This window comes from Entamoeba invadens (assembly GCF_000330505.1).
Source record: "Entamoeba invadens IP1 unplaced genomic scaffold scaff_1105074725115, whole genome shotgun sequence".
Lineage (NCBI taxonomy): Eukaryota > Evosea > Mastigamoebida > Endamoebidae > Entamoeba > Entamoeba invadens.
The window spans coordinates 14,743-27,839 of NW_004440321.1; the positions used below are offsets into that span (position 1 = coordinate 14,743).

The 13,097-nt window shown below is 26.5% G+C and overlaps 1 protein-coding gene across 1 annotated transcript; it reads left to right on the forward strand.

Annotated features, from left to right (window-relative positions):
- Window positions 1-12,399: 12,399 nt before the first annotated feature.
- EIN_127170 (hypothetical protein) lies at window positions 12,400-13,074 on the forward strand (the record flags this gene model as incomplete). Its single annotated transcript, XM_004256252.1, has 1 exon — window positions 12,400-13,074. The coding sequence occupies one exon, from the start codon at window positions 12,400-12,402 to the stop codon at window positions 13,072-13,074; it is 675 nt and encodes a 224-aa protein (XP_004256300.1).
- Between the last annotated feature and the right edge of the window lie 23 nt (window positions 13,075-13,097).

Here is a 13,097-nt window from a genome sequence, read left to right on the forward strand (position 1 = left end):
AATCCATTAACTATTAATAAAATTGCCATTAATTAAAACTAATGATAAACAAATCATTAGCATTGACTTTTTTCCAAATCACTTGTTGTCGTCTTCAATTTGACCCAAATGATAATTTGACGTGTCTACTCTATCAAATATGACATTTTATTCATTTTGAATAACCTGGTTGACATGATTTATTTCGTCATATTCACATTTCAAGACCAACATATCATTCGTTTTGGCTTTTTAATTTTTCAGTTGTCAAGCAATTTCGTTTATTGTTATTTTTAGCGCACTTTTATAAAAAGAACAAAAAAATAAAATACAAACCATATTTTAGAAATACCACTTTATTTTTATTATAAATTATAATACTGTTATTATAAATAATAGTAAAACCCCAATATTGTTAAATAGAAAACAGACTTTATTTTATATTTCTAAAAAAATAGAAAGTGTTTTTATAATTATATGTGTACAAATTGGACTCCAATTTTGAACATATTATATAAATAAAGATTAAGAAATTTTTGAAAGTACTCGTGAAAGTCCAAACGGAACTGATAATAAAGGTGGGTAACTTAACAATTTTAACCAATACAAGAGAAGTTAGTATAACTAATTTCATATGTGAAAGCAATGACAAAATAAGTAAAAAGAAACCCTCAACTGCAAAAACGCACAAAAAAATTTAAACAAAAAAGAGATCCAAGAACAAAGAAAAAACTCGAGTAGTAGCAGAAAACACGTAAAGAGGAAAAGAAGAAGTTGGTAAACAGAAAGAAGTTGTTATTACTCAAAATTGAAGGTTGTAAAGAAGGTAAAGAAATTTTATAACAAAGTAAAAAAAGACCAAAAAATTAAAAAATAAGGTAACCAGAAAATTGTCATAGACTTATAATAATAGTATTAAACAAACTAAAAAAATATGAATAAATTTATTTCCATAGAAATTAACTGAACAATCAAATATGGGTTTAATATAAATTAAAAACAGAAATATACATTAAAGTATATAAAACTAAATGTACGACAATTATCTGATGATCTTTATATAAATAATATTTAAAATATTCACAATATAACAAAAGCTAAAAGAAAAAAAATATTGTTGTTAATTTATTTTTTGAACTTACAGTAGGAAAAAAATTGGATGCTGAAAAAAAAGGATGCTAATCTAAATATAAATATATTTTGGTGTTTTTCATTTTATTAATTATTTAGATAATTATTTTTATCAAATGTTATAGTAATTATAAAAATAGTAATTTAACTGGGATGTGGGTCTTGAAAAAAACTTAAAATAATTAATATTTTATTAAACAATTTTAACAAACTTATAAATAAAATTAAAACTCAGAACTAATAATACTTATATGGAACAACAGCATTACCGCCCGTTTCACTAAAAACGACAATATAAGAGTGTTGGAACCAATTAAACTTGGTGAAATGTTAACACCATGTTTTATTAAAGATAACAAACAATTATTCAAATTTATCATTGATAAAAAACTTACATTTACACCAAACAAAGTCTATCTAGTTAACAAATTGAACAATTCCCAATTTCATTTGAAACACGATTGACCAATTTTCTTTAGCCCGCCAAAAAATCGGTAAGCTAATTGTGGCTGACACGTGTCGGCGGATGAAAATAGGACAAAGCATCGAAAATAACAAACATTTTAATTGCGGCTTTTGTTTTTGATTAAAAATCGGGAAAATTACCCTAATAAGTATTTTTGGAAATAAAAAATCTATTTGTGCAAAACAATTATTATAATAAGATTATTATGATTGAAAATATGGGAAAATTACCCTAAAAAATAAAAAACATGTCTTTTGTGAATAAAGTTGAAACATGATAACAAAAAATATATCAAAATAAATATTATTTGTCGTTGTTTTTATTAGGTATTTAAAAATTATTAACACCAAACATTCATTATTCCTATTATTTAACTACTCATTATTATTAAATATTAATTATTTAATAAACTATTAGAATTAAAAATAATTTGATTTATTTAAAATTTTTAAATATTACAAATTTATAATTATTTAATTATATAAAGTTTTCAAAAATTTATTCATACTTAACCCACCATACAAACAATTCAATTACACTTACTGATGGTTTGTATGTTTTGAATTAATTGAATCATAAGGAATAAGATTATGGGGTTTTAAATCTAATTAAATAAAGTAATTAATAAATGTAATAAATATACTATTGATTGTTTTTAAAATTGAAATGACTCATTTATTTTTAAAACCACTAAAAGTGTATATTTTAAATAATATTATTCAAATTATATATTTAATAACTCAGTGTTTTCATAATTATTTGACTAAGTTTATGATTTTTTTGAATTAAACAATTATTGTTATATAATGAATAATATGATATAAAGAACATCATGATAAATATTTGTAAAAACACCTTTGCACAACACATAGGCAATTATTTAGTAAGTTTTTCCTTATAGAGTTTTGTTTGAAACACCCAACAAATTGTGAAAATAATACCAATGTCCAATTAAAATTGATAATGAAAATAATAAACACAAAGACATACAAACAATACATGATAAATGATTTAATTCATAAAAATTATATTATAAATTATTTCAGTTTTGGTGATGATGAAAAAGGCCGAATGCATACGAAAAATGCTTTGATAAAAAATAATATATGCCCACAGATAAATTAATTTAATACCCAAATAATAAAACAGTTTTAAAAGTACAAGTAAATCAATAAAAATATATATTTGGTTCAAATTTATTTGAATTAAATAATGTAATGCACACATATTTGGTCGTCTCAGTTAAATTGAGATGTTTACTCTCTGAAACACGTTGTTGTTTTAAAGACAACATTTACAAAAAATAATAATTAAAAATTTTTTTGAACAATCTGTTTTTATTATTATTTTCAAATTTCAATTTATATTTGGTTTAACATTTTTAATATATTGATTTAATTGGGGCAGACCTTTCCCACCCTCACCCCGTCTAAATATAGAATTAATTTACTATATTTTATAATTTTTTAATTATAATTATAGTAAATGGGCGGTTTGGATAATATTAGGTCTGGTTCCCGAATTCAAGAAATGCCGAAAATTCACCTCGAGTTAGTGGAAACCGAGTGAGACGGAGCATTGAAAAGAAGGCTCTGAAGCCCGCACTCAAACAGTCTGTTTGTGCACCGTTTCACCCACTTTCCAAGTCCTCCCTTGGCGCGGATCCCCCCTGACCCCCCCCCCCGCAAGCGGGGGGAACCACATCCGCGTCCACACAGTACAGACAAAGAAAGTGGGTGACATGGGGACGCACAAACAGTGGCTGAAAAGTGGATTCCTTCAAAAACACTCGCGGCAAATATTTTATTTTGGTAAACGGGGTGAGGGTGGGAAAGGTCTGCCCCGATTTAATTTATATAATATGTCATATTGAATAAATAAATATATTTTATATTTTATATTCATCAATATTATCAATAAAATACATATTTAAATAATAAATTAACTACGAGTTAAAGATTGTAAATATGATTATAAAAGCTAAAAATTTATTTTTATTTTGATTTTATTGTTATTTTTAGTATAAAAATCTTTATACTAGCAGTCAAATGTGTCCAAATTTTATATTAACATTAAACATAACATAAGGTTTTCTTACCAATTACTGGTTTGTTTTGTATTCAATTTTACAAATTATTAAAATACAAAAAATAACATTTTTAATAAATAATTGCTTAAATTTTAAAATTGTAATGCAGTTTCAGGAATTAACAAAAAATCCAACAGGAAATGGTCAATCGTGTTTGAAAAAGTTGAACATTCAACAACAACCAAAGACTTTATTACAAAACCGAGAATGATTTATGAAACAATAAAAAAGATATAGAATTGTTAAACGAAATAAGAGGAGCCACAATGAGATTACAAAATGGGTTAATATATAATAAATATAAACACAACAATAAATGTAGACAAAGATCACTCGCTGTTTTATTAATTGTTAACCGCGGTGTCGTTTCGAAACAATTTTTTATTATAACAAAGAATCAATTGACGGTAAAAATTATATTGGAAGGCGCTCTTTAATTTCCCCTTTAACAGAACTCGTTTTTTCATCATTTTATTTATTTTGTTCTACTCATAATTTGGCAATAACACTCAAATCATTCGAAATGATATTATTAAAAACACAGTCAACAAAAGAAAAAAAGACACCTTAAAAATGGTTGTTATCTCACATGAATTTAAAATACATAGATGGTCTAACAGAAGATATGGGTAGATTAAGAATTGACCCATCAAATGTTATTTTTAATTACTTGGAACTTCCAAAATTTGGTAGTATACCAATTCAAATGGTAGTTAATATTGATGAAATCGGGTTTGAAGATTATGCAGATCCAAAAATGTAAATTTGTTGGTGCCATCAACAGTTGATGCCAAAAAATACGAATCTGTTATAATAGGGGTAGTAAACGCACAATTGTAATGTTTGTGATATCTTTATCGGGACAAGTCTGTTATTCAGCAGTTGTGGTTGGGTTAAAAAACGTTCCTGTTGAATCCTCCAAACGAAATTGTGATTTATATTTCTTTTACTTTGAGATTGGATTTGCCACAAAGAAAATATTCACAACTTGGATTGAAGAAAGGGTAATACCAACTATCATTTCAACAAGAGTTAAATATTGGTTAGATATAAATACCCCATCTTTGATCACTATGGATGGTTTCACTGGTTATGATATTGAAATATTGGGGAAATGTGTGAACCAAACAATATACCCATTTATTTTTATGTGCCTCATACTTCTCATTTGGTACAATCTTTAAACCTTTGTCTATTTGGTAGTGTTAAAAAACAAGAGTAATAGTACACCCTTATTTGCAACACGAATTAGTATTGACCAGCAACCTCGTGGAAATGGAGTTTTCACTGTGTCAAGTGATTACAAGAGTGATGATCGCGAAAGATTTTCTGAAGCAATGGAAGATTTGTTGAAAGAAATTTCCAATCACACGAACACTTCAACTGACGCACTAAAAAAGTAGAACAAAAAAATGGAGAGGATTTTAACACTTAATTTTTAAAAAAGACATATTTTTGTCCACCTTTTTGATTTTTTCTTATAGAACTTAAAATTATTTTTTGAAATACAACATACCCTATATTTACTATAATTTAACTAAAAAAATAATATAAAAGTATTAAATAATATTATAATAGTTTCAATAGTTTTGATAAAAAATTTCAATAATACAAAAAAATACAAAAAGCCTTGACAAAACGAAGGAAAAAAATTTAGAAAAGAAGAATAGCAGCTAGAGACAAAGCTGATAAGTGACAAAGTCCGCGACAACATGTAAAGACTTTTAAAGCTGCTTTAATGCTTGAACACGTGTTCGACGACGTGTCGAATAATATTGATCTCGACTCATTCTTTGGTAGAATAAAAGAACATGTGACTGAAGCGAAACAAAGTATATTTAACAATGTAAGTTGATTGGTGTTGTTGATATGATTAAACAAAAAAACTAAAAGAACCCAGGGTTGGTGCGGCTTTAAGAACTCAACAAGTTGTACAAATAGAGGTATAACGGTTAATGGAGAAATTAACTTTGAGGGGCTTGTCAAAAATGCAACAAATGCAAATATTTTCTAAATTATTTGGACATGTAAAATCAAGCAGACAAAAAAGTGTCCGTTCTGACTTCAACCGCCATTCATTTTTTTAAGCTAAGACTAGTTTAATTTTATAAGTTTTTACTATTTTATATAAATTATTATAAAACATTATAAAATTGAATAATTTTGTTATTCTTGAACATCATTTCCCAAAAACGCAATTTCTATACCTTTTAAGTGTTAATGAAAACAATTGAAAAATCACGAATTCGATTGACACTTCTGCCACTCATAAAAACATTGTCTCTACTTTTGAAAGAGGCGGATGGTGTTGAGATTTATTGATGGTAAATGGAGGTTTTTGTCGACATCAAAAGTGCTGCAAGATTCACTCAAGAGTACACCATATTATACAAATGCAGTTGCTTTAAATCTTGAGTTGATGTCCAAACTGTCTGCTCCGGACAATACCAAAGAAAAAGTTGACATTGTGGAAAAGTCGTCATGTGTTGACTACAGACCAAATGACCGTCCAAAATAGTCTTATGTGAATTACTTTTTATCTGGAATAACAGTCGGTAATGCTTGTACTTATGATGATATTAACACACCTGCATCTATGTCCAGAATGCTTTATAATCGTGTTTGTATCGAACATCAAACACGCCATTTACAACATGTTCTTGAAGTTACTGTTAGTTATAGTAATATTGATATACCCTTGAAAGTTAATAATGAAGAACTAATCGAAATTGATAGATATCAACAATGAATTGACTGTTGATTAAAATTTGGTTACCATTTTCTCATTATAAAAATAAAAATTCAAACAAATCAATCAAACAATTATAAGTTTTGAGAATATACATTTTGTGAACTTATTATTTTTAACATTGAAAATAACCAATAGTTGCGAGCATCCTTATTTTTCTGGCATTTTTATATTTCCTCCTACTGTAATATTCTTTTTGTACTTCTTTTTTTTTTAAATTTGTGTTTTATTTTAATCCGCAAAATACTACTGTTAATAACATATTTATTTTTTATATTAATTTTATAAATTTGGGAGGGTGTGTTAATATTTTTATATTAAGAGCAGTTAATTTAAATTATTAAAACTTCAATTGCTGTTCTATTGAGAACTTTATTTTTAGTTTTGGTCTAAAATATCTTCGCATATTAGAGGTAACTTTTTTTGTAGCATTTACTGTATTTTGGATTAAATTATTTTAATCAATTATAATAAACTATAATGTTAAATTTTACGTTTTATAATATTATGTAACATTTAATGGGGTTTGCTGTTTTTCACCGGCACCAGTGTACCTTTATTCAAATAATATTTTATAAAAACATTTTTGTTTTACATTTTTTACTATATTTATTTTAAAAATTCAAACAAACCCATTAAGCAATTTTGAATGCTTTTATAATCAACCTAACTATGATAATCAATAAAAAAATGGAATTTAGAGGTATAATCATTGATTATGTTTTAAATTTCAGTGAAAAAGAAGATGAAGACAACAAGAAAACGCCACTGAATATCATTGAACAGATGAAAGAGATTTTTTCAGTCTATACGTTCGAAAAACAAGCTGAAAAAAGCTTCAGCGCTAACAATTGAACTGATAAATTCTCACTGTTTGTGACTTTAAATAGTCATTCAAATTGCAGAAATCAGTCATTTAAATGCGTGTACACAAATTGTCCATACAAATTTGTACTCACGCTTTCAATTGTAAAAACAGAAGTTGAAAAAATAACTTTTTATCATTTACACACTCACAACTTTATTCACCTCCCGGAAAAAGTCAAACCATTTTTCACTGAAGAAATTCTCGCTCAAATGAGAAGTCGTCTCAAATTGGGAGTTACTCCAGATAATATCAAAGACGAATCTGGGCTACCTTTTTCCAGCAAAGTTGTATCTTCTATTCTTCACAAAGAAAAGGAAGAACCAGGCATGTCTCAAGCAAAAACACTTCGTGAATATTTTAACACATTAATACAATGGTCAACAATTATATACACAAACAAACGTGGTATTTTTCAAGGTTGTGTTGCGGTACACATGGCACTGTGTAATAATGATCATGCAAGTGAAATTATTATTGATGACACGTGTGGCACTAATGAATTCGGAATGCCTCTCGTTGTTGGTATATACATTGAAAAAACACTCTCATTGTCTTTTTTTCGCTTTAATGACAGATAGGACAACATCTTCATTTCTTCTTGTTTTTAAGTTTCTCAAGAGATTTATCACAATATCTGTTGCTATCTGTGATCGCTGTTTGAGTCAATCGAATAATATCCTTCAAATATTTTCAGGTGTTAATTTGATATATTGCACTCGACATATCAGAAGGAATCTAATTACATCTTTTGGTAAACACCATCCAATCATCAAGATATACAACAAAGTTGTGTTTGATAATAATACACCAGAAAATGTGCTCATCAAAGAAATGTACAGAATGCTAAATCAAGATGATGAGTCACAAATTGTAGGAGATGTGTCAGATGATTTTGTGAAGAGCAACGGTAATAAAATTTTGGACACAATACGGGAGACAATTGAATCTTTAGTTGAAAATACACAAAATGCAAAATTGACAGGAAAACCTTTGAACAAAGTAAGAATGATACAAGATCTTCTTGAGTATGCAAAGAGTTATTTGCCTAGTTTTGAGTCGGATTAATTTCGCCTTTTTATTTTTTGCCTTATTTTCTTCAATAAAAATTCAACAAAATGTAAAAACATTTGAAATATAAAAATACAGAAAAATATAATTTACAAAAAAATAAAAAACTATATATATTAATATCTTTTAACAATTGATACAAAAAATACACAAAACTTATTTATTTTTTTGTATTTTTTCATTGCATGTTTTATTTTTTTGCTTTCTCATAATCACTTACTCTTTTTTCTTTGGTTTTTTTTCGTTGTTAATTTTTTCTTTTTCTTTTTTGGATATTTCTTTTTGTTTTTTATTAACCATCGATCTTTTACTGTTTATAATTAATTGAGCATTTTCATTTTCTTCCATTTTCATATCAACATTTTGGTTTTCTTTATCGACTTCAATTTTTTCCTCAAATAAAACACAATTGGTTTCATCTGAATAAACACTTTCATTATTATCTGTTTCATTTAAATACCCCAAAATTTGCATGTTTGTTATCAAATCATTTTCTTGTTCAACTTCAATTTTTGCACATTCAGAGTCCAAATCAAAGTATATTTGCATTTTTTTGAAAGTAATTTTGTACATTTTTCTAAAAAAATAATAACATCAATTTTGTTTTCTCCAAACAACTCTTTTTGAAGTTCTGATAAAGTAACGTTTTTTTCTATCGTTTGTAATTTTTGTCGAGTCTTTTCCAATTCTTTTTCAAACCAATAAAAATGCAAATCTATAGATTTTTGGAATGAAAACAATTTATCTAAAAATATGTGTATTGGGGAATGTGGAATACAAACAAATCTGTTTAGAGAAGAATGAAAGCTCTCTGCCCTATTGTTGGTTCTTTCTGAAAGACCAAATACTGACCAATATTTCATTTTGAATACTCCATATATATAATTTGCTTCAAAGTAATTTAATATTTGTTTCACATCATCATCATCATCATGCATTACATAATCTTTTATTTTGTTGAATGCGTTTTTAATCATATTAACTGGAAGATAAGCAAGCGCCATCAACATTTTAACTATTGTTTTAAACATGTCGCCATTTTTAAAGCGATTTGAAAATCCAAGTGTTATTACTCTGCGATAAATAGATTGACACAAATGGAAATGACAACACTTCACTATCACTTCGTCGCCGAAAATATCCTTAAAAAACACAATTTCAAAATCACCCATTATAACTCCATTTTTGTGAAATAATGGATAGTTGCATATTGTCTCTATTTTTTGAAACAGGATTTTGTACTCATTCTTTGACTTGGATGTTAGGCAACAATAAAATATGGGAAAAGACTCGTTATTTTTAAGTCCATGGATCGTATATAATTGCTGAAAATATTCTGAAATTTAATAAAAACACAAATTTTGATTAAATGTTATTGTATATTTTACAAAAAACTTTATTTATTATATATATATTTTAACAATTAAATTATTTTTATAATTTGAACAATAAATAATTTTATATATTATTAATAAAAAATGTTTATAATTAAATATAGTTTATTTATTAAAATTAAAACTATAAAACAAATAATTGTTACTTTTTTACAAATATGTAACAAACTTGGGCACGACTTGAATGTGCCATCTATCAAAATGACACTGCATTGTTCAATAAATTCAAAATATTCTATTTTACCAAAAATAAGCATTTTATCATCTCTGTATAATAACATTTCTTGTTCTTTTCTAGTAAATCTAATTTCAGAAATAGTTTTGGGATTATCTGAACTATTTTTTGTTGTATATACAATATGTTCACATGCCGATAATCTTTTGGAAGACCCAGTAATAAAAGCTTAAGCTACAATTTCTTTTGTAGTTTTCAATTTGGAACTTTCTTTTGTTGATTCACTTTTCAAATTTAAAACACATTTTTTATTGAAATATACAGTAGAATCGTGGTCATGTGGTAATCCTTTATATTTACCAATATCCCCATATCCAATAGGATTTCCAGAATTATCGAAAAGCAGTTTAATTCTTTTTTTTGCATTTTTCATAATCACATTTAAAGATGATTCTTTCTTTATCTACTGATCTATACTTATATCCATCTACGTATGGTTGTTTTTTCCCTTTGTTTCAGTCAATCATTTCAAAATTTGGTGGAACAACTGGGGTTTTGATATCCCATTGATTTTTATGTTTATCTTTTAATTGATAAATAATATTGATCTACTTTAATATAAACTATGTTATAAGTTTTAAACCTAATGTGTTACATAAAAATTATATTAAAAAAATAATAAAACTTGTTATTATTTATAATGTATGATTAATACACATGTTTAATAATATTATTTGTTTAATTTAACAATTATATATCAAAAAATAAATTTTTGTTAAATATAAATTATTTTTCTATATTTTTATATTTCAATACATTTTACATTTTGTTGAATTTTTATTGAAAAAAATAAGGCAAAAAATAAGAAAGCGCCTAGTTTTACATCGTTAATTACTCAAAATACAACTTCTAATGGAATAGAAGGCTTATTGGCTGGCTTAAAAACAAGATTGATCACAAAAATGACTTTATATGACATTACAAAAGTGATAATTTCTTGTGCAATTACTCTTGAAAATAATTCATGTTTTTTTTAAACTAAACAAAGATGACATTGAATATCTTGCGGTGTATTTCGATGAAAGTGTTTTAAAAAGAATCACCGAAGACACTTTATGTGGTTTAATCAGGTGTGTTCACATTGTACACAATCCACTTTTGATGTCGGTGTTTGAAAATCAATCATGTACAACTTTATTAGAATCATGCACTTGCAAGTCTTATGAAATTAATGGATATCCATGTCCTAATATGCTTTCGTTGTATATCACAACTTTCAAAAGAGTCCCATTCAAAGTGTTTAATTTGATTTGTCTCAAAGTTCATACAACCAAAATTATCCACGAATCATGTGTTATAAAATCGGAAGTACTCGATAATTTTTCATATAATGATTATCAAATGTTACTTGAATAATATTACGCAAACATTCAAGCAAATCCCACAATACTGCCAGCTGTTATTAATATTTTGGAAAATAAAAAAGTGTTATTAAAAGAAGTGGGAAAAAACAAAAAAGAAAAAATTAAAATAAACTGCAATACAAGACTCTCTTTAACAAGAACAAGTACATCGATTGTAGAAATGAATGGAACACAAATTGGAACACAAATCACAACATCTTTAACATTGGACAACATTCAAGACCCAGCAAAAATTACCAAAAGAAAACAATTAAGAGCCGCGACTGTTGTTGATTACGCTGAAGGAACTAAATTTCCACCAAAACGCAAAAAAATACTTTCCAAAGAACAAATAAATTCGAACACTAAATATAGAATGTGTTTCATATGTAAAAAAAACAAGGACATTATGCAAAAATGTGTTCTCAAAAAGACGAATTAAACCTCTAAATTACTTTTTATTCATCTATTTCATATTAAATATTATTTAGAAATTATAAAAATTTACATTTAAACAATTTTTTTATTTTTTTCAGAATCACTTTGTATATTCTTAAACTTAAAAATGTAAAACAAAAATGTTTTTATAAAATGTTATTTGAATAAAGGTACACTGGTGCCGGTGAAAAACAGCAAACCACTGTTTGATATTATTATATTATAACTCAGACTGCTGCATCTAACTAAAACATCAACAACTTTTTGATGTGACATTAAATTAAATTATATATTACAACTTTTAATTTTTTAAAACAATCTCTAGCAAATGATTTAACAATGAGTTGAATTATTACACTTAAACACGTACAAAAATAGTGATCATAGATCGATGCACCACCGAATAGTATTGTAATACCATCAACAGTAAAACATTCAAAAGTCCAATCCGAACCAATCAAATTTAGTGGTATGTTATTACTGTATATACATTTATTGTTTTTAGTGTAATTTGTATATTTAAACTTGAGTTTTCGACCAGTTTTTCAAAGTTTCAAAATAAATTCGTAATCTTTTTTCATCTAAAAATATTATAAATTATAATCAATTTTTTTAAAAAATAAACTAACATTTCAAACAATGATACATATTGAATGTTTTCATATTTTAATTGTTGCGAAGTACCTTAAGACTTCAAACGACTTTTTGAATTTGGAAATGGTGTGTAAAAAGTATTATAACTTTACAAAAAATTTCCATTTTAACCCAATTTCTGTTTCAGAAAATAATTTAGTATTATTTCCAAATCTAGAAACACTTCATTTATATTCTCCTTGTGATGATTTTTTCCCAGAAAAAGCTTTCTTTCAAAAAATTGTCCATTATAAAGTAATACATTCCAGTCTCCCAAACGCATTACCAGAACATGTTACATATTCATTTGTTGAATACGTAGTGAATGGTTATTATTCCAAAGAAATTGTCTCGATTCCACCTCTAGTGACTTCAATTAGTGATGGGTGTTTTCGTGGATGTTTTGCTCTTTCATCTGTTTCTCTTTGTTCAACAGTAACTCGTCTTGGTGCCGCATGCTTTTATGGATGTTGTAACATCTCGAACATTTCTATACCCCATAATGTCATTTTCATCGGGAAAGACGCATTCAATTGGTGTTCCTCACTTGAACAAATAGTATTACCTAAGTTTATTACAAAACTAGAAAAAACAACATTTTGTGGGTGTTCAAAACTTAGTGAAGTTGAATTACCACAATATTTAATAAATATTGGGGGAGTCGTGTTTTTCTGGGTGTAGCTCACTCCGCAAATTGAAATATT